At 35.4% G+C, this 22,838-nt stretch overlaps 1 protein-coding gene across 1 annotated transcript in view; it reads left to right on the top strand.

The window, feature by feature from the left end:
• The window catches only part of C2H1orf141 (chromosome 2 C1orf141 homolog), a 50,741-nt gene that overhangs the window by 12,372 nt on the left and 15,531 nt on the right, over positions 1–22,838 (top strand). The window contains exons 3-5 of the mRNA XM_044236430.1: positions 1,328–1,485; positions 14,147–14,259; positions 19,359–19,426. Coding sequence (XP_044092365.1) covers positions 1,328–1,485; positions 14,147–14,259; positions 19,359–19,426 — 339 coding nt within the window. The remainder of the gene's footprint in view (positions 1–1,327; positions 1,486–14,146; positions 14,260–19,358; positions 19,427–22,838) is intronic.

Raw genomic sequence — 22,838 nt, 5'->3', positions numbered from 1 at the left:
ATACCCCTACTCTACTCCCCGTCTATCCCTGGCAATGGCTAATCTGTTCTCCATCTCTATCATAGTAATTTTGAGGATGTTATGTAAACAGAATCATTCAGTATGTGAAATTTTGAGATTGACTCTTCTTCACTAAGCATAATGCCCTTGAGGCCCATCTGAGTTTTTGCATGAATCAATAGCTTTGTTATTATAAATAATATATAGATTTTATTGTTGAGTAGTATGCCGTTATATGGATGTACAGAGTTTCAATCACTTACCCACTGAAGGACATTTGGATTGTTTTCAGTATTTTGCTTTTAAAAATAAAGCTACTTTAAAAAAAAAAAAAGCTTAAAGAGAGCTTGCTCTGAATATTTGTGTACAGGTTTTTGTGTGAACCTAAATTTTCATTTCTCTAGGGTGGACACCCAAGAATGTAATTGTTGGGACAATTTCTGTCTCTTAACTTCAACAAGGTTAAGGGCGAAGGTTTGATGTGAGTTCCCCTTCCCTGGTCTCAGTGTGGAAACTGCCTTTAATAAGCAAGCTGAGCTATTGTGGGATTTACCTCATTTGTTTCCCTTTTCTTGAGGATTATGGTTCTCCTCCCAACCCCCGCCTGCTTTCTAATGCCTGATTACAGTTGTTTTCATATGTTTTGTCTGGTTTTCTAGTTATTTACAGCAGGAGGGCAATTCCTATAACGCTTAATCCTTCTTTGGCAGAAGCAAAAGTTCCTATCCTTTGACTTGCTTTCAAATTTTTCATCACTTTATTCCTCTATGCAGTGCTGGAGGTTTTTTTAGAAAAGATTTTGGCTCCTTAACTAACTCGTTAGCTACATCCTTTTCTCTCTTCAGTCCATTTCTATAAATATTTGAACAAAGTCTTTTGATTGCTTTCTTAACTCTATTTCTGGCTCATGCAACTAGACAAATGTTGCAGTGATTCACCTCATTCGTGGGGACAGCAAGAGCAGCAGGTTGGAGACCCTGTTGCTCTCCTTCCAATAACTCAATGTATGAGTATGGTCTTTGCTTAATTTACAGGTTGTTCTAGAATTTTAGAATTAGGAGGGAGCCTTCATGATCATCTCATCCAAAGTCTTCTCATTTCATGGATGGGAAAAGAGCAGCTTAGGTCACACAGCAACAACATTAAAAAATGCTGGTACACAAGGCTCCCAGTTTTCAATCTGTAATATTTCTGCATTATTGACTGGCACATAAATTCTGTTGTGTGTGCATAAAGTGAGACTAATTTCGTTCCTTTCCACACAGGATTTTCCCTCTATGAAAAGAAGTCATTTTTTTCACAATGCTGTACTTTGGCTTTCCTGCAGAAAAACACGCTTCAGAGTCAAGGAAAGAAAAACACTTCAGTTACACCCCTGACGTTTGACTTTCAGTTAGAATTTGAAGAGGATATTGTTCCATTCATCTCTAAGAAAGTACCCAAGATCACAGGAGACAATTTATACAGTATTAAAAAAGGGAAAAGGTAACCGTACTAACTACCTGAGACTGTCAGTTTGGAGTTTTAAAGCACTTCTATAGATTTGTCTTAGATTATGTAATTTGTTTTAAATGTAAGCTTTGTCTAACACAGGTTATGTTTTATAGTGCTTATGAATTACAACATACTTGATCAGCATTCTGAATAGTCATCATTTACAAAATATCTATTATAATATTTTACTATTACAGATGGTAATTAGGTACTAATTACAATTCTGAGTTTTTAAAGAAAGACTTGTCTTGAATTCTATTACATTACCCCAAATTAATGTCAGGTTTTATTTCAAGTTTTAGACCAACAGACTGACAAAAGAAGTCCACATAGAAAATCAAGAAGTCAGTTTCTCTGTGTCCTTACAAGGGGTAGCCTGAGTATGTCATACTTGGTTTTCCATTGGCATTCTGTATGTGCACTATGCCATTAATTTTTCTAGGTATCAGAAATGTAGAGGAGAGCCCAGGCAAAAGAAGTAATAAGATGTAAAATTAACAGAATTTCAGTCATACATTGCTGGTGGTGGAGGTGGGGATACTGTTCTTACCTCATTTATTCTGTATAACCATTCAGTGTGCTCAGTGAAGTTTTACAGATGAGGAATCCATCGGAATGAGGTGAAATAACTTGCCCAAGGTCACACAGATAAGTGGCCCAAGCTGAATTTAAACTCTAGCAGTCTGATTTCAGAGCCTGTGCTCTCCATCAACACCTCCTGTTCCGAATGTACAATGGCTTGGGGCTTCTGGGCTTGGTAGCTAGGTGTATTACGACACTCTGTACTTAGGAGGAGAACATATTATGCAAAGCACATTGGGGTGGATAAGAGTGATGAGGGAGTAGGAGGCTGGCTGAGGACAGAACAAAAGCTGGCGCCTTGCACCCCCTCTCCACCCGCTCCCCTCCGTAATATGTGTAGCATTCCTCAGGCACCCCTGACTGCCATAAAACGATAAATAGTTAACTTGCAGAGATCACAATCCTGCAGAACAGGAATCTCCCTTGCTCTGCAGATGTCCTAGAGATCTACAAACAGGGAGGTTACCTTATCAATAGCACAAATTTCCAGAGGCAAGTAACTCTCCGTTCCTGAAGCCCTAATGTCTCCCTCCCCACCATAAACTGGAGGAGGCTGAGGTAGAAGGGAATGTAAATGATAGCAGGATCATAACACCCCACCAAGAATCTCCCAACTTTCTTGATGTTAATGCCTGACCTAAAAACAACATTGATCAGGCCATAAGGGCAAGGCCTTCCCCCGGCACCTTGTAGGCCCTCCTTAACATGTGAAAACTCCCCTTGAAACCTCCCTTCTCCTCACCTTCCCCCAACCGCAGGGTACAAAACCTGCCATCCCTCACAACCCAGGGCAGCAGCTCTTCCTGCCCACGGGTCCGGTCCCCGTGCTTTAATAAACCACCATTTTGCACCAAAGATGTCTCAAGAATTCTTTCTTGGTCATCGGCTCTGGACCTCAGCCCACCAAACCTCACCTAGGTTCTAGAACTTCATCAAGAGGATTACAGTGAGAAGAGCTAGGTTTTATTTTGGATATATTAAGTTTTAGATGTCTGAAGGTTAATCTGAAGGCGGGGAGCATTCTTCTTCCAGGAAGCAACCCATTCTTGCAGCGAGTCCTCTTTAGCTATGACAAAATGATTGCTTAAATAACAGAGCACAAAGCAGAAAGTTTCTGTCCTCATATCAGCAATGCTCTCCTGGTTTCATTGATTATATTGGATAGATTCAGCTCCTCCATCTCTTGAGATGCAGTTCCTGGACTTATAAGTTAAGGTAATTATAATTTAGGATACTAGTCTCCACCAGTGCTTGCAAACCTCGATCCTATACAGAGCTAAGGTGTCAGATCTAATTCATACAGCTTTCAGCTTAGCCTAAACTTTATGTTATAACTGCCCCCACCTGGACCAGTTACTTTCTGGTCACTGCAGGCCTCTTTCATTTCTGACCTCTAGCCCCTTTGCAATTCAAAGTGTGGTCTTCCATTCAGCAGCATCCTATCACCCCAGAACTTGGAAATGCAAAATGTCTGACCCCTTCCCAGACAGAAGCCATGATTAACAAGATTGCTTCTGTGATTCCTGTGAACACTAATGGTAGAGAGGCACTGCTCTAGCCCAGTGAGTCTCAAACATGGAGGGCTCCTTAAAATGCAGATGCTGGGCTGCACCTGCAGAGCTTTTGATTCAATAGGTCTGGCTGGGGCCTGATCATTTGCATGTCTTTTGAGTCTCCAGGTAATGCTGGTGCTGCTGGGCCTGGAACCATCCTTTGAGCTCTGCTCTAGCTTATGTGCTACTCTAATCTTCCTGCCTGGCGCCAACATCTGTTCATTCTGTTTTTTCCCAGGGTTTGTTGAAAATCATAGCAACTCTCAATCTGGTGCTGTGGTCACCTAATTTGTGAAATCTGCCCAGGTTTATTTGTAGCTGAGCTTTGCTTTCAGAGTAGTAGTTTTTAACCCATCTGTCCATTAGTATTACCTGGGAGCTTTAAAATAATTGGATTCTACTTTCATTAGTTTGGAGAGAAGCTCCGGCATTAATATTCTTAAGATTCCCCAGATAATTCTTACATAAAGCTGAGACTGAGAACCATTCAAATTCTTAGGGCTTCTTTCCCACTTGCCCCCAGAAACATGTTTTCCGTGTTACTATTAGTTCAGGATTTCTGCATTTCTCTTGGATAAGTGGGAATTGATAAAATATTAATATGTCTTGATTAATCTGTATATAGTCTCTAAGATTACTAAGTAAACCCAAGCCTACTCTTCGCTGCAACTTTTCACAATTGGATGTTTGTCATGACAAAATAGTCATTCTCATTTTACCAAAATCCCTTTAAAAAATTGCCTGACCTCTACCCTGAAACAAATAATGTTATATGTTAATTTATTGAGTTTATTTAAAAAATTAAAATAAATTAATTAAAAAATTGAAAATTACCTGGAATAAGGAATTTTTAAAAGAGAGACAACGTGTTTTCTCCATTACCTAAGTATTTAGTACTGGATTATCAGCTGAAAATGGAAATTTTACCACTTATAAAGTGGTAAGAAATAGAAAACAAGTTAGGGGCAAAGAGACAGATTAAGAGTATTTAAATTGTCCCTGAAGAGTACTGAGGATACAATAAAAAAAAAAAGAATATTTTTTCTTTAGATTCGTAGATTAATAGGGACTTCTCATTAGAAGAATTATTTTCCTAAAAATAGGGCGCCTGGGTGGCTCCGTCCTTAAGCATCTGCCTTCAGCTCAGGTCATGATCCCAGGGTGCTGAAATGGAGCTCTCTGCTCAGTGGGAAGCCTGCTTCTCCCTCTCCCACTCCCCCCTGCTTGTGTTCTCTCTCTCACTGTGTCTTTATCAGATAAATAAATAAAATCTTCAAAAAAATTATATTCCTACAAATAAATCTACACTGAGACCTGTCAAAAGAATATTCCTTTTAGAAATAGTTTTATGACAATAGGGTAAACTTGCATATAAAAAATTTAATTAAACATGAATAGAACATTCACTTGCAGCCTATAGTGAAATTTAATTGTCCAAATTCCTTGTTCCTTTAGTTTAATACTCTGTGTGACATTAGTCTGGCATAGAGATGAAGAGAAGGTTTATAGGCCAGTTGCCAGATTTGTACTTTACTTTATTTCCTGCTAGTTGTAACTTTGGACAAGTTATATAACCTCTTTGTGCCTCAGTCTCTCCTTATGCCTCAGTTTCCTTGTCTTATCATTATTCTGAGGATAATAATAGTATATAGTCCACAGGGTTGTTGTGTGAGTTGAATGGATTAAAGTTAAACGGATATGAAGAGTTTAAAATTCTCCAACATTCAGTAGGCACTCAAAAAAAAAAAAAACCCAGCTAATACAAATATAAGCTGTATTTTTGAAATATGCAGTCATATATTCCAGTCATTAAAAGTAAGATAGTAATGAGATATACAAGTCATGTTTACATATGGTAATCATTTCTAGAATCTTAAAGATAAAGTAGAACTTACAGGTAAGTTGGGGGGGGGCGGGTGAGGTGGGAGCCGGAAGGATAGAGAAGAGAGAGAATTTTATATGCGTGGAAACAGAGATTCATGCCTCGCTTGCTGCTGCCCACACTATTTCTCACTTATGTGGGCACAGGCTCCTTCAAGGTCCCACGAGGATTCTGGGAAGGTAACAGCCTCAACTCTAGCTCTCTGTGCGTAGAGTGTCACTACTGGGCTGAACATCCCTCTTCTCTGTAGCTGGAGGAGGACTCCTACTTATTGCTCATACCTGGAGAAACCTGACATTCTAGAGCAGAACTTCTCAACAGTGACTGCCTACTTGAGAGGTTTTGGAAAATATGCTGAGTCCTGCCTAGAGATTGTGGTTTAACTTTTGGGAAAAGTTGAGGTATCAAAACACCCTAGATCATTCTAATATATAGCTAGCAGTTTGAGAAACATTTCTAGAGGCCTCTTCATTTTGTCACTCCCTTAGTCACCCTCTTAGAACAGCTTATTTATGGCTGATTCACGGCAAAAGAATCTTATCTCTCTCTGACTGATAATACCTAAGTCTCAAATAGCCTGACCTTTTTAGGTGCTGAAGAACCCCCATTCACTGAAATTAGAGGTCAAAGAGAAATCATAGGTCATTCATAGAAGGAGGGAGACAAAAACAATCAGAACACGTGACTCCTAATAAAGCAGATTATGGAAGATACAGAAGAGAACTTAAGAAAACATTTATCTTAAGGGCACAATTAATCAGGGATTTAAAAATAAATGAAAGGATTTAAAAATAATTCTAAAACAAAAAGAGATTTAAGATATTTCTTGGGTCTCCTGTGTGGCACAGTAAGTTAAGCATCCATCACATGGTTTCGGCTCAGGTTATGATCTCAGGGTTGTGAGATTGAGCCTCACATCAGGCTCCATACTCAGCACAGTCTGTTTAGGATTCTCCCTTTGTCTCCTTCTGCCCCTCTCCCTCCCCCACCCCCCCCTCTCTCAAATAAATTAATCTTAAATATATATATATATATATATGTTTCTAAAGTCAAAAGTTGAGTAGGAAAATGAAAATAAAATACAGATGAAAACTGGATTGATAATCTAGAAGGTCAAATAGAGGTACAATTTGGAGAAAATAAAAAAGAAATGGAAATCAGATCAAAAAGAGATACATAATAGGATTTTAGGGTATTTGACTTATAAATATATACTTAATACATAAATCAGGAAAGTAAGAAATATGGTAAGGAAATAAATACTAGGAAAAAAATGCCCTTTTTTGAAGACATACTTGAATTTTCAGATCAAAAAGGTTACCAAGTGCTAGACTTAGAGTAACATTTGATTATTTATTTAATTCCAAAGACAGAAAAGAATTGGTTAATAACAAAGGAAAGGAAAGCAAATGAGTTTCATACATCTCATCTAAAACTCTGAGGCTAGAAAATAATAAACTGTTTTCAACTTTTTTTTTTTTTTTAAAGATTTTATTTATTTATTTGACAGAGAGAAATCACAAGTAGGCAGAGAGGCAGGCAGAGAGAGAGAGGGAAGCAGGCTCCCTGCTGAGCAGAGATGTTTTCAACTTTTGAACAGAATGGCAATTGAAGAATCCTCTATTTGGATGAATCATCTTCTTTTTTTATTTTTTGAATCACTTATTTACGAGAACAAAAGAGAAATTTTGGGGTATGAAAAACTTTAGAAGGTAATCTGCCTACATATTCTTTCTGAGGAATTTACTTGGGAAACTATTTTATGCAAATTAAAATTAAATATAATTAAAATAATGATTCAAACTGGAAGTCTTTGTGATACAAAAATGTATTTGGAATTATCCCATAGCACCAGAATGAAAGCTCTGGACTTCCATCTCACAGTGGCTGCCATATAAAAACAATAAAACATTCCAAAGCATTATCAGGGAAGTGATCCATAAGAGATGTCCAGTTGGGAAGAGGCAGCTTTTAGAGCAATCCCATGCTTCCAGCTGAGCAGTATCCTACTCTTGTGTTTCTTCCCTTTATGTGCCATTTCACGTCCATCCCACGGGTGTGTAGCAACCTTCCTTTAACTCTAACCCGTCCAGGACAAAATCAAGGCCCTTACCTATATTCCCTTTAACTCAACTACAACAGGACATAATTTTCCAGGGAATTTTCCTAAATATAAAACCAAAAAAGGGAAAAGTAGAGAGGGATGAATTAAAAAATATATAAGTAGCTCAAAACAAATACAATTTACAGAAAACAGATTTATGATTTTATGCTAGTGAATTAACCCACCGAATTTATAATCCAGGTTTCATTCTTCATATTATATGAGAACCTAGTGCTAGGAACTCAGTTTTTATTCCTAGGATCTTATCTCCCATTCCTTCTCTGCTATTGGAAAAAATTTTCCATGGATCTCCTATTTCTGTACATCTTGCAAGCAGAGGTACTGGATGCCTTTGTTCCTAACCTCTCAAGGATTTCTGTATAACAAACAGCTTTGAAAGAGTGCTTTCCTCTGAGTAAGAGCAGGCATATTACTGTCCGTTATAAAATATCTGGGTTCCATAAGCTCAAGCTTCCACTCTTGTAATATAACCCTGCGTGTGCAGGCATCTTTGGCCCTCTGCTTAATGTCCTGTGGAACTGGGGTTCAGAGAACTGGTACAGAAAATGCTATTCCTATCACTGTGAGCCATAATTAGGCTTTTTTTTTTTAAAATATTTATTTCTTTTCAGCGTAACAGTATTCATTGCTTTTGCACCACACCCAGCGCTCCATGCAATCCGTGCCCTTTCTAATACCTACCACCTGGTTCCCCCAACCTTCCACCCCCCCGCCACTTCAAAACCCTCAGATTGTTTTTCAGAGTCCAGAGTCTCTCATGGTTCACCTCCCCTTCCAATTTCCCTCAACTCCCTTCTCCTCTCCATCTCCCCTTGTCCTCCATGCTATTTGTTATGCTCCACAAATAAGTGAAACCATATGATGATTGACTCTCGCCTCTGACTCAGGAGTCTATTTCACAAGCATAGATGAAACTGTAGTAGGCTAATTTGTTAGCTTGTAAGTAGGGTCAAATCTCAGAACTTTCACAGTTCTTTGCACCTACTTTTAGGAAAGAAGCTTGGAGATATAATGACAGAAACTGTGATACCCCACCCCCCTATTCCTTTACTGAGTGATAAAAATACTTTGGGCTTATTATTCAGTGAGAAGGAGAGCACCGTACCCAGGTCCCTGTGGGCTTAGAAGGACCCTGTGTATATACCCATTTTGTCTACTCCATAAGTCTATCTGCTTCTTGGTATCAGGATTTATAATTTAGGTTATTCCTCAACTAAATTCACAAAATTAATTCATATAATAAAGTTTTTAAAAAGAAATAAAACAATATGACAAGGGATTATGTAAACTAGAAGAGGAAATCATGATCACTCGAGGACAGAGTTTGTGTATAATTAATCTTATTAGCCAAATATCCAGCATTTGGTTTGATTTATTTCTTATAAATCATGTTAAGCATGCATTTATTGAAAGACAAAAAAATAAAAATAAAAAACCCATCATTTCCTAGTACTTCAACCAACTTTTGGCTTTCCTCTCATAAGCATACTGAACTTTTAAAAGCATTTTACAAAATTAGCATGTCTAACACCTCCCAGAAGAATATTAAAATGACCATAATTTGAGAAATTGAAGAGGAAAAATAGGCAAAATAAAGGCACAGTATCTGTAATGAATAAAAACCTACAGAACTATGAATATAGAAGAAATTAAAATAATTATAATGAGTTCTTTGTATAACTATGCTGCTTTGAAACATGGGTGTAATAATGAATAATCTGGGGAAGTATAATTGGGGAAAGAGCCTCAGCAAGAAAATGAAGACATAGGAGAACCTGGGTGGCTCAGTGGGTTAAAGCCTCTGCCTTCCGCTCAGGTCATGATCCCAGGGTCCTGGTATCGCCCGCATCCGGCTCTCTGCTCAGCAGGGAGCCTGCTTCCTCCTCTCTCTCTCTGCCTGCCTCTCTGGCTACTTGTGATCTCTGTCTGTCAAATTAAAAAAAAAAAAAAAGAAAACAAAAGAAAATTAAGACATAAGTAAATTAATAACTATGAAATTTTGAGAAATAGTTAAATAACTATCTTTTACAAAACTATCATCTTGAGGCACATGGGTGGCTCAGTGGGTTAAAGCCTCTGACTTCAGCTCAGGTCATGATCCTAGGGTCCTGGGATCGAGCCCCGCATTGGGCTCTCTGCTCAGTGGGAAGCCTGCTTCCTTTCCTCTCTCTGCCTGCCTCTTTGCCTACTTGTGACTCTGTCTGTCAAATAAATAAATAAAAATCTTAAAAAAAAAAAAAAACATCATCTTGAAGCCGTGTCAGAGGTCTATTTCTTCAAAGTTTCAAAGAATTATTTAATGGGCACCTGGATGGCTCAGTCAGTTAAGTGGCTGCCTTTGGCTCAGGTCATGATCTCAGGGTCCTGGGATCAAGGCCCACATCAGGCTCTTGGCTCAGAGGGGAGTTTCCCTCTCCCTCTGCTCCTTTGCCTGCTTTGGAGCTCTCGCTCTCTCTCTCTGAAATAAATAAATAAAAATCTTAAAAAAAAAAGAATTATTTAAATGGTTTCTGAGCATAGACAAAAATGGAATACTTTCAGTTCTTTTTAAAAAGATGTCTTTGATCCTCAAGCCTGACCACAAGAACATAAAACCATTCTAAATCTCACTTACAAATATAGATTTTTTTAAAAACCTAAAGTAGAATATTAGCTTGATTGTTTCATTTGCTTATTCTCAACTCAGGAACGTAAAACAGTTTTTATATTTCTCCAATTTCATTCTGATCACTTTTGGTTATTAAAAGTCAATCCAATTTAGTATTTTGATTCCACATGCTAGCTGAGGCTTTCCCTTCCACTGTCTAGCCAGTCTATTGACACTGCAGGAACTGAAGTGGAAAAGGAGTATGGCCAGTGAGTGGGAGGTGGGTGTAGTCTTTCTAGCTCACCTCCCGCTCTTCCTTCTCATAATCTTTTGTGCTTCTAGTACGGGAAAATGTTGTGCTAAAGTCAGCTCCTACCAGTTTGTTAGAACTGACTGTTGAGTTTTCAGAATTTTATGAGATGGTTAAGTTATTATTGTTAAACTATGTAAGCTAAAAATTCAATGACAAAGACAAAGTCAATACTCAAAACTCATCTCTAATTATTTTACTATATGTTACTATTACCTGTGGCTGAAATAATTTACATCTATTGTATCCATATGGTGGAACTATTATATAATATCATGTTACTACACATTTCTTTTTAATTGCTCATTCAGTGATGTCCCATCAGTATCTTGAAATCAGCCATGGGTGTATTTACACTACAGAAATTAACAAACAGTACAAAAGGAAGGGCTTGATTTGTTATTTGACTAAATTTAAGACAGTGGGGGAAAGTGAGGGAGAAAATGTTGATGAAGATTAAACTTACAAGTATGTCTTGGGGGCACCTGGGTGGCTCAGTGGGTTAAGCCTCTGCCCTTGGCTCAGGTCATGATCTCAGGGTCCTGGGATCTAGCACCATGTTGGCCTCTCTGCTCAGCAAGGAGCCTGCTTCCCCCTTTCTCTCTGCCTGCCTCTTTGCCTGCTTGTGATCCCTCTTTCTCTCTGTCAAATAAAATAAAATAAAATCTTAAAAAAAAAAAAAAAGTGTGTCGTGCCTGTAGCCATTACACTCTGAATAGCACACAAAATTGAAGATACATTCTAGAATTCAAAAATTATTGTCTGGTTCAGCAAAAAACAGTAGCTTGTGCCATTAAGGAATGAATGAAGTTCTAACATATGTCTTTATTGTTTTACTTTCACGTTATTCATTAAGGTAAATGAAAATGTCAATCAACATACATGTTGAAACTATACTTGGAGAAAAAAGGTTACTAAATATTTACCAGCACCACACCCTCCTCCTCCACCCCTGTATTAGGAGTAAGAGAGGAGAGAGAAGGAAAGAACAGCGCTTCTTACTTAACCTAGCTACTGCTATCCTCTTCTTTCTTATTTGTCATCTTCCAGGCAACTCTAGTCACAAAGAGTCTTCCTGCTGAAATGGGTGGAGATGGTCAAAAGACAGAAACCTCCAGTTTAAAAGATAAATATACGTCCTGAGGATGTAATGTACAACATGGTGGCTATAGTAAAAAATACTTCATTGCACATTGAAAGTTGCTAAGGGAATAGATCTTAAAAGTTCTCATCATAAGAAAGAAGTTTGTGACTATGTGATATGGTGATGGATATTAACTAGACTTATTGTAGTGATCATTTCACAATATATACATATATCAAATAATTATGCTGTATACATAAAACAAATACAATATTATAGCTCAACTGTATTTCAATTGAAAAAAAAAAAAAAGCTTTTCGTGTGTGCTTATATAGTAACACTGTGTTAGGCATTTGGTGGTGGTGTGGGAGATGGTGTTTGTCCCAAAGGAAGAGGAACCTCAGAATTTCTATATTTGACATAGTGCTTGCCCTCAAAAAATTGCAATCTTTACAGTTGGAAGAAGAAGAAGAAGACAAAAAAACAAAACAAAACAAAAAAAAAACCCTAACTCTTTAAGGAGACATGGGTGATAGTTCCTCAGAGAGACCAGTTCCCTAACCAAGGAGAGCCTCCTTCAGCCACACCTCTTCAGATTCATCTTCAACTCTTCCACCTCGAGTATATGTCATAGCCTCTTTTGCTAAGGATCACTAGCTTGGCAGTCAGCAATCTGCATGCGATACCAGCAAAATGACCCAAGCCTAGTTAGAACCTCAGTGTCCATTTTCCCCCTTCAGAAACTCAAGCATCCTTGCCATGCCAAACAATGGGATGCAGTGTGCTCTGATTTCTCCTCCCATTCCACCTTCCAATTTTGTTTTTATATAGCTAAACGTAGGGCAAATCAGCAAGTGTGCTAACAGGTGTGCAGCTGAAGAATGAGACAGCAAACTCTACCTTTTGAAAAAGTCAGTCTTTATAAGTAATTCCTTAGGAACCCCCAAGGCTCCCTGCTCTCTTGAACACTGAAAAGAGAAGGAAAAGCCACTGCAGACTCTATGAGGTTAATGACATAATTCTGGTATACCCCCCTCCCCACTACAGTTTTCTGCTACTTGGGAGAAGAGGGGAATGTCTAGCCCCAAATATTGGTGCGTCTTTGAAGAATGCAGACTATTTATTGTTACTTTTTACTCAGCTGTGGGTAAAAAATCATCTGGTCACCCTCTCTAAAACAACAGGATAGTGCCTTTCAATAACTTACTGTATTAACAAAGTAAAATCTAACACTGTACCAAATAAATGTTACTCTACTGTGACTCAGTGGAGTAAATTTCAGGAATAATAAAAAGCTTAAAAAGTACTATTCATTGGCCTCTTACTATGTCACAAATACTGGCTAAGGACTTTCTAAACTTTATTTTGCATAATTCTTATACTAACTCTATAAAGTAGCTATTACCCGCATTTGGCCTGTGAAGGACTGAGATTCAGAGGAAATCAGTGTTCTGCAGAAGTTCACATAGAGTTGAGATGCAAAGTAAGCCCCAACTCCAAAGTCCACACTCTTTAGTTCACCGTACGGAAATTCATATCTAAAAACACCTCTATATATTCTGGAAATGTATTTGAAAAATGATTTAGTAAGATATGGCTAAAAAAATGATCTCCTTAACAAGACTGTATAGCCAACATCTTCCTTAGGGTGTAACACTTGACACATTCCCATTTAAATTGGAAGCAGAAGGATGTCCAGTCTCACTAAGCTGCACTATTCTAGAAGTCCTTGCCAGTGATGTTAAATAAGAACATAAGACAAAAATATAAGTATTTTTAAAAGAACAGATAAATCATTTTATGAAGATTAAATGATTATTTAAAGAAAAATCCAAAGAGAATAAAATACAATCTCATTGGAAATTATAAGATTATAAGAAAGTTTAATAAAAATTTACCAGAACAGTTTGTGTACTCAACATGTTATTACACATGTACTTACTACGTGTCAGTTACTGCTCTAGGTGCTGGGTATTTCTGAGGGTGAATGACTGAGTCACAGCATTTAGTGGTTCAAAATATGAATTATGTAATATTTTATTATTATAACTTTATTAACTTTATTACATACCATCAATAGCCAGTTCAAGGATTTAGTGGAGAAAATGTCCTTTACAAAAAATAAGTGCTGTCATCCTATCTGGTCTACTATTCTGGTATCTGAGCTGACCATAACTCTGTGTCCCATGACTTTAACTCAGGTTTGACAATGTCTCTATTATTTCATTTAATGAATTTGTACCATATTTTTAAAAGGTTACTCAGCTTATGAACTATAGTTTTCTAGAGTTACCCCAATCCTATGACAACAACAGTTTCGTATCTGTCGGTACTTCAAGTGATTATCACCAATATTTTTATCTCCAGGTTAGTCCCATCATTTTACATTTTGTATTGTAGTATTATTAATACAATGACATCTAATTTATATTACTGGGACTTAACCACATTTCTCCAAATTTATTTTTTTAGATTAGTTTCATAGATTTTTCTGATGATTTTAATTTAGATTTATTTTATGTTTTCTAGGTATGTCTTCTTCAAAAATGAACCTGAACCTAGAAAGAGTGATTTCAAAAAGTTAAATTTAAGATCACACTTTATACCAACAAATATAAAAAATCAAGAAAGCAAGTCAATAGGTAATGCTCTGTGTAACATATTTACTTCTCCTTTAGTTTATTAATGAGTGCTTTTATTTTATTTTATTTGTTATTTTATTTTATTTTGTTATTTTATTTGTTATTTATTAATGTGTCTTAAAAGTTCTTGAAAATTTGACGTCTCTGTTGAAAGTATAGGGTTCATAACCACAGCATGAAAGATTTCGGTGAGTCAAAAAGGAGAATTTCCTAAGAGGAAGCGATGTTTAATACCAGAATGGGCAATTTATACAAGTCACAAATTAAGAATAAATTTTAATGTTTATTTTTCTAGAAAGAAAATATCTAAGTTTACTTTCAGGTTAACCTTTAGGGTTTTCTTGTTACTGTTAAAAAGAGAAATCAAGTATGGACATCTTGCTTAATAAAAACTTATTTTATAGAAACTGTAAAGTAAAGGATCTTTCTTTGAAATTTAAGGAATCTGGAAGCTAGGAACTAACGCTGCAGGTCTTCAGAGAATTTGAGTTTTGTGTTGCCTTTGTTTTTCTTTCTCTGGGATTATCAAAGAACCATTCAATTCAAGGATTCAAAGAATCATTCTCATTGACCCGTTGGACTGAGGCTCCTTTACTCCACCTTGCCTTATACTGCCTCATTTCTCTGAAACACTTAATCATCTAAATTCTCAAAGGATTTGTTTGCATACACTGTCTCTACTTCCTCAGCTTTTCTTCAAACTTCAGACAACTTCAGTCTGGTTTTTGTTTCCACCATTCTACTGAAGCTACTCTGATCAAGAGTACCAAAGATCTCCGTTGCAAAGTACAAATATTTCTCTGTTTTCATTTTCTTCCACTTTTCAACACAAATATAGTTGGTTGATCATTCCCTCTTCCTTAAAACTCTCCTCATTGGGATTTTGGAACCCATGTATCTTGTTCTGCTCTATCACTCTTCAGTCTCTCTTCTTAATTTATCTTCTCTATCATTAAAATAGTGTACAATTGACCCTTGAACAACATGGGGGTTAGAGGCACTGACTCCATTGCATAGTCAAAAATCTGCATATAGGGGCGCCTGGGTGGCTCAGTGGGTTAAGCCGCTGCCTTCGGCTCAGGTCATGATCTCAGTGTCCTGGGATCGAGTCCCGCATCGGGCTCTCTGCTCGGCAGGGAGCCTGCTTCCTCCTCTCTCTCTCTGCCTGCCTCTCTGCCTACTTGTAATCTCTCTCTGTCAAATAAATAAATAAAATCTTTAAAAAAAAAAAAAAAATCTGCATATAACTTTTATTCCCCCAAAACTTAATAACCTACTGTTGACCAGAAACCTTTCTAATAATATAAACACATATTTTGTGTATGTATTATTATATGCTATATTTTTATAATAAAATACGCTAAAGAAAAAATGTTATTAAGAAAATCATAAGGAAGAGAAAATGCATTAATAGTACTGTACTGTATCAAAAAACTCCATGGATAAATGGACTCATGTTGTTCAAACCTAGGTCGTTCAAGGATCAACTGTATATCACAGTTTATCTATTCTACTGTTGAAATTTTGGGTTTTTGGTTTGTCGGCCATTACAATGCTGAATGAACATTCTTGTTTATGCATCCTGCTGTATACGTGTTAAAACTTCTTGAGAGTGTATATCCAGGATTTATATTGCCAAGTGTACTTATCCTCAACTATAATAAATACTGGCAAACTTTCCAAAGTAGTTGTACCAATCTGTACTCCCATCAGATTTGTGAGGGTTCTTTTTGTTCTGCTTTCTTGCTAACATTCAGAATTAATCGATTTTTATTTTGGTGCACATAATAGTATATGATTATGTTTTAATTTACATTTCCATGATTACCACTAAGTTTGAGAACTTCTTCATAACACTATGGATCAATTAAACTTATACTTTTAGAAATCGTTTGAGCTTTAGCTCATTTTATTTCCAAAATTTTATTTATTTTTTTGAGAGAAAGAGAGTGTGTGTGCATAAGCAGGGGGAGGGGCAGAGGGAGAGAAAGAAGTTGATTCCCTGCTGAGCACGGAGCCTGAAGTGGCGCTTGATCCCAGGATCCTGAGCTCATGACCAGAGCTAGAATCAGACACTTAACCAACTGAGCCACGCATGTGCCCCTTAGCTCATTTTAAAAGTAGGTTTTTGTCCTTTTCTCATTGATTTCTTTATATACTCTAGTCACTAGTTTTTTATTGTTTTATATATCATGAATATCTTCCCTTTTCTCTCTCTCTTTTTTTCATTCTATGGTGTCTTTTTGATGAAATTCTTTGACTTTAAATATACCAGATCTTTCCCCCATTTGATAAGTACTTTTTGTTCCATATTTAAGAAATGTTTCTCTACTCTGTGGTCATGAAGACCTTCTTCTAGTTAACTTAGAAAAGATTTTAGTTCTTCTTTTTATATTTAGGTCTAAACTCTACCCAGGATTAAATTTTGAGTGAGGTAAGGGTCAAATCTCAGCATGTAATTTAAAAGGCTATTCTTTCCCTAGTGCTCTGGGCTCTTTGCTCTGGAACTCTTATTCTGTTTCATTATTTGTGTATTTACCATTAATGCCATATCACATTAATATATGTAGCTTAAAATAACCCTTGAATCTTGTAGAGCAAGTCTTCTAATTTTGTTCTCCAAGAATATCATGGATATTTTCTATTTTCCATTATGATTTTTTTTCTCTTACCCATTAGTTATTTAGAAGTATATGTCTCCCCTCAAAGTACTTGAGACTTATCTTTTTTTTATTAAGATTTTTTTTTATTTGTCAGAGAGAGTGAGCACAAGCAGGGGGAGCAGCAGGCAAAGAGAGAAAGAGGCTCCCTGCTGAGCAGGGACCCCCCTCCGTTGGGAGACTGGATCCCAGGATCTTGGGATCATGACCTAAGCGGAAAGCAGGTGCTTAACCAACTGAGCCATCTTGGCGTCCCTATTTGAGGCTTTTCTTTCTTTCTTTCTTTCTTACTTTTTTTTTTTTCTTTTTTAAGATTTTATTATTTGACAGAGAGAGGCACAGCAAGAGAGGGGAACACAAGCAGGGAAGTGGGAGAGGGGGAAGGAGGCTTCCCACTGAGCAGGGAGCCCAATGCAGGGCTTGATCCCAGGACCCTGGGATCTTGACCTGAGCCCAAGGCAGACACCCAATGACTGAGCCACCCAGGTGTCCCTATTTGAGGTTTTTCTGATTATCCTTGACTATAGCTTTTTAGTACAATTACATGGTTTTTTGAGGATACAGTCCATATGATTTCAGTCCTATGTAATTAGTTAATGTGTGTTTATCATTCACTATATGGTTAATTGTAAATGCTCTGTATGTGCTTGAAAATAATGTATATCCTACAGTAGTTGAGTACAGTGTTCTGAATATGTCTTTTAAGTCAAATTTGTAGCCCGTATTTTTCAACTCTTTTATATCCTTATTGATTTTTCTGTTTGCTCTTCTGATAGTTTGTGAGAAATTTCAGACTTGCATTTTTCCTTGTAGTGTCAAATTTTGCCTTATAGATTTTTAATATCCTTTAGGCAATGTTATCCATTACATAAAATTTAAAATTATTATGTATCTAGTGAATCAAACCCTTCTTAATTATAAAGTAATTGTCTTATTATCTAATATTACTGTAGCTACCCTAGCTTTCTTTTGGCTACCATTACATGGTATATCTTTTCCCATCATTTTAATACCCTCTTATAACATTGTAATCTAGATTTATCTTTTGTAAATATCATACTATTAAATGTAATAACCTACTGTGGTAATCTTTGTCTTTGAAATGGAGCTCTTAGTCCATTTGCACTTAATGTCATTGCTGATATCTTTGGATTTAATTTTGCATCTTATTTTATTCTTTATTTGCTCTTTTATTTCTATACTTTTCCCCCCGTCTTCTCATGTTTTTCTCTAGGATTGAATTTTTTAAGTTTCACTTTTCCATTTATTAATTTGGAAGTTATATACTCTGTTTCTATTCTTTTTTAATTTTTTTATTCTATTATCTTTTTATTATGTCCAGTTAGCCAACATATAGTAAATAGTTACCCAATCTAGACTTGTAAAATCTAGTATTACCCTCATTCTGGACAAAAAAAAAAAAAAAAGGATCTTAGAACACTTCAGTTATTTTACTGACATCTGACTTTTTATGTTATTTTTAAAATCCAGAGTTTTACCTAAATATTATGTAAATCAGACATGGATGAGACTCAAGGTATGATTCCTCTTGATGCAAAATTCCTCTCTACCTGTAAACCCCTGGAACCAACAATATGTGTACTTGCAAAATGCAAAGCTCAGACAAGCACAGGATAGGCATTCTCATTCCAAAAGGGAGAAATAGAAAAGAAAGAAGGGGTGATGGGTCCTAAGCGAGTCCAACACCAGTACTTGGCACATTGTAAGTGATCAATAAATAATTGTTGATTGAATGAATGCCAGATAACTCTTATGTTTGTTACATCAATTATCTCCTTTAATCCTCACAGCACTGCTTTAAGGTAAGTGCATTATTTCCCTTTAACAAATGAGAAAACTAAGGTTCACCAAAGTTAAATAACTCAACCCAAGGCTACAGGACTTACAGACAAAAATGTAGGGTGTGGTCCCAGGCTATCTAAATCCAATGTCTGTACCTGTCTGTATGCAACCCATCTGTATGCTTGACTAAATCCATTAAAGGATAATCCAGATTAATACATAATTAGAGTTTAGGGGGGGATTCAGTTTGAGGGGAATACTTCTCTCTTCAAAGGAATAATGAGTGAAAAGATTCATTTAATTAGTGTGATTCCATTTTATTTAGAAATCCATTTTTCCCCCTGAAGATAGCACTTTGTCGTGTGTTCTGAGGTCATAGTTCTGACCTCCCATAGTTTCTGATAAATAGCCAGAAGTAAATAATCAAAAATTGTATTCTATTAATAGAAACTCACTTTTAAAGCAAAATAGAATATATTTAGCTCTGAAAATATAAATGTAAAGCAATATAAGCACCTAAGTTTATCAAATTACTTTACTAAAAAGTTTACTAGAAGTAGAGAAAATAGTTTATTGATAGTTAGAAGTAGTCAAATAGTATGGAAATATCATTTGTAATTGTATTTGTTTCTATAGAGCCTGTGAAAGAAAATCTGAAATCAAGATCATTTAGACCTTTCCTTTATCTTAAGGATACAACTGAGGTAGGTTTAATTTGTCCACTTAACAGTTACTTGATAGAAATTCAGATTAGCGCTGACAATTTTATGTATACTTCTGTAAGTCCCAAATTCAAATGTATTTTAGGATTAAAAATATAAAGTTTTAAGGTGATTTCATCTTTGATATTACTATAACTTTATTTACAGAGATAATACAGAAAATAATATATTCTTTGCTTGACAGTCCATACAGCAGAAATTTTTTACCAAGTATGATAAGGAATAACAGTTATCATAAAGTCAGTTAAAACAGGACATCATAAAAAACTCTACAAGCATAATTAAATATTTAATTTCAATTTAAAATATGAAAATACAAATCCATTTGTAATCTTTTCATGTATAGCCAAGATCATTTTTTTTTTGAGCATGCTATGGTTATTTAAATTATATAATTACAGTAACAATTAACCATAAACAGGTTTGGGACCAACAATACTCACTCTTTTTTTTACTGAAGTGTAATTGAAGTATTGAAGAGTAATACACAATGTGATTTGACAACATTATTGACTCCTGATAACCATTTGAGCAGAGGTTCAAGGGCATCTTGAAAAGTAGTTGACTAGCCTTGAGCATTGTGCATGCCTTGGATATTATTCATTAAGTTTTATCCAGGATACTAGAAAAGAGAAGTTAACGAGAATCAGCAAGGAAAGTCATTTAAAAGAGTTTCCTAGGACTCTGAATAACAATCTGAGGGTTTTGAAGGGGCAGGGGGTGGGAGGTTGGGGTACCAGGTGGTGGGTATTAGAGAGGGCACGGATTGCATGGATCACTGGGTGTGGTACAAAAATAATGAATACTGTTATGCTGAAAATAAATAAAAAATTAATTAAAAAATTAAAAAAGGAGTTTTGTAGGTATTAATTAATTTATTATTAACCCTGATTATTGCTAACATGGAGGATGAAACATGAAGAAATACATACTTTGGACCATAATTAATGACATTATAATTTTTGTTTGCATATTGCCACCTTTTATAATTTTTAAGAAGATTTACAGCATCCATTGTCTGGACTATTTTATCCTCAACTGCATGTTTTATTTAAGTTCACATTTTTAAAAAAAATCTTTCAAGAAATATCTATTGTAACATCATAAGTTTACTCATAATAATAAATTTATTACCATCTTTTAGAAAAATGTAACATTTTAATTTTAAAAAATTAAATTGAAATATTCATATGAATATTAAAAATTAAATAATACAGAAAAGCTAATAAGAACACAAAGCACTTCCATCCTGTACTTTTTGTTCTAATTTTCCCTTTTTAAAGGTAACCATGTTTAACTTTTAGGGGGTTTTTAATTTCTCTTATGATTAACTCCATAATTTTAAAGAATGAGCTTCTACTACTATTTTTTTATTTATCTACTTTAAATATTATCTACTGAATAATCAGTAAAATATATTTAAATTAGCTTATTTACACTGCTCTACACTTCACTTCTCCCCATTTTTTCCTTCCTTTTTTTTCTCTTCTCTTTTTTTTCTCTTCTTTTTTCTTCTTTCTTTCCATTTTCTTATTTTTGATAGTTAACTTTTGCACTATAAAATATCTAAATATTTATTCTTTTGTTTCAACTTTAGTCATTAACTCCTATTCCCCTTTACATAAGATGAAGATTTTAGCAGTCCCATTCTTTTCTCCCACTCTCCTCCACACCTTCTTCCCCAAGTCAAGTATATCTTTACTTTTACATTATTGAGGTCAATGATTGTATCAACTTGCCATTCTGTTGGCGCCCTCATGTTTTGTCTATAGGTTAATTCTAAAACTCAAAACTATAAATAATATCTATGTTACTGTGACATTGTAAATAATCATTCATTGCAGAACAAAGTAATGTGCTAGGATTACTGTTCTTCTCAATGAGTAAAATGTAAAAACAAAGGCTCCCTTTGCTTATTCTCCATCAGTTACTCAAAAAGCAATGCTATATGTTAGTCTGCCGCAGAGAATTTGAGAATTTGACTGTCCTGTACACTTTTTAATTTTTTCCTGAATATTCTAGTTGGCTTTTTTTTCTTGTGGAGAATGATAATAATAGCAAACATCCATATAGTACTTATAGTACTTCTATAGTATATAAATGCATATATATTTGTATATATATGTGTGTGTGTGTATATGTGTGTGTGTGTGTAATTTACATCTCCAACAACTCAATGAAGTACTATTTTTATTCCTATTTTATAGATGAGAAAGAAAGAGGCACAAAGAAGATAAGTAATTTGGCTGAGATCAAATTATAAAGAACAGAGCTAGGAAGAACCTAACAGTCTGATACATGCTCTTTACCTCTAAGATATGCCGCCTCTGAAAAAGAAACATGTAACTTTCTCATTATATGTGGATACAGTCAAGCTTCCTTATTTGTTCTCTCTATTGAGTGGAATCCATTCCAATCTTCTTGGAGGAATTGTTCGTTGGAGCTCCGTGACTTTTTGTTCTAAATTTGATCCATTATTCTTAAGCCTGCTCTGGAGTTGTCACTGGGTCATTCCATTCCTGGTTTAGTTGCCAGATTCTAGTACTCCATGTCTTATTTCTTCTTGGATTTCATCTTTATTTTCCTAGAATATTTCTTCAAGAAACTTCCCTAGAAATGTCATTTACTTATTTTTCCCATGTATATGAATGATAGTTTAGCTGAGTCAAATTATATGTTTAAATCATTTTTTCCCCTGAATTTTGATGACATTGCTCCACTGTTCTATGTCATTCAATGGTGCTAATGAAAAGTTTTCAGTCTTTTGTAAGTCATCTTACTTTTTTTTCCTGTAATCTTCTAGAATCTTCTCTTTATTAATGTTGTTTTGGAATGTTCTAAGGATATGTCTGAGTGTCGTAATTTTACTTCAATTCATTCTGTTCAGTGTTCTATAAACTCCACCGTAAATTCAAATGTCTTTCTTTAGGTCTCAAAAATATCTTTCTGTCATTTCTTTTCCAGTGTCCTTTCCACTATTTTCTCTGTTCTCTAATGGTCAGATAATAGATTTCTTTGATCCTTTATATTGCTATTCTCTATTTTTTTTTGTCTCTGAAAATTTGCCCTTTATTCTGATTTTTTTACTTCATTTTGGTTTGGTAATGACATTTTAAATTTCTTTCTTGTTCTTAGTTGTTTTTTTCTTTTCATAGTCTCCCATTATATTTGTTCTCAACGTTTTCTGAGGTTATTAGAGTTCATTTTCTTAAGTTATTTTCTGTTTCTTGAATTATCATCTCTTTTCTGTTGTTAGTGTTCCTTTTATTTATCATGATGGGTATTTCTGAAATTACCGATTTTTATTATATATGATAAATCTTCATTTATTCATATTTAAGACTGAAGATATGGGTTAATCTTTTTATGAAACTGCTATTAATTTTATAAATAA

The sequence above is a fragment of the Neovison vison genome, chromosome 2 (genome assembly GCF_020171115.1).
Source record: "Neovison vison isolate M4711 chromosome 2, ASM_NN_V1, whole genome shotgun sequence".
NCBI lineage: Eukaryota > Metazoa > Chordata > Mammalia > Carnivora > Mustelidae > Neogale > Neogale vison.
Note: the sequence above shows the minus strand (reverse complement) of the source record. Positions and strands in the feature narration are given on the sequence as shown.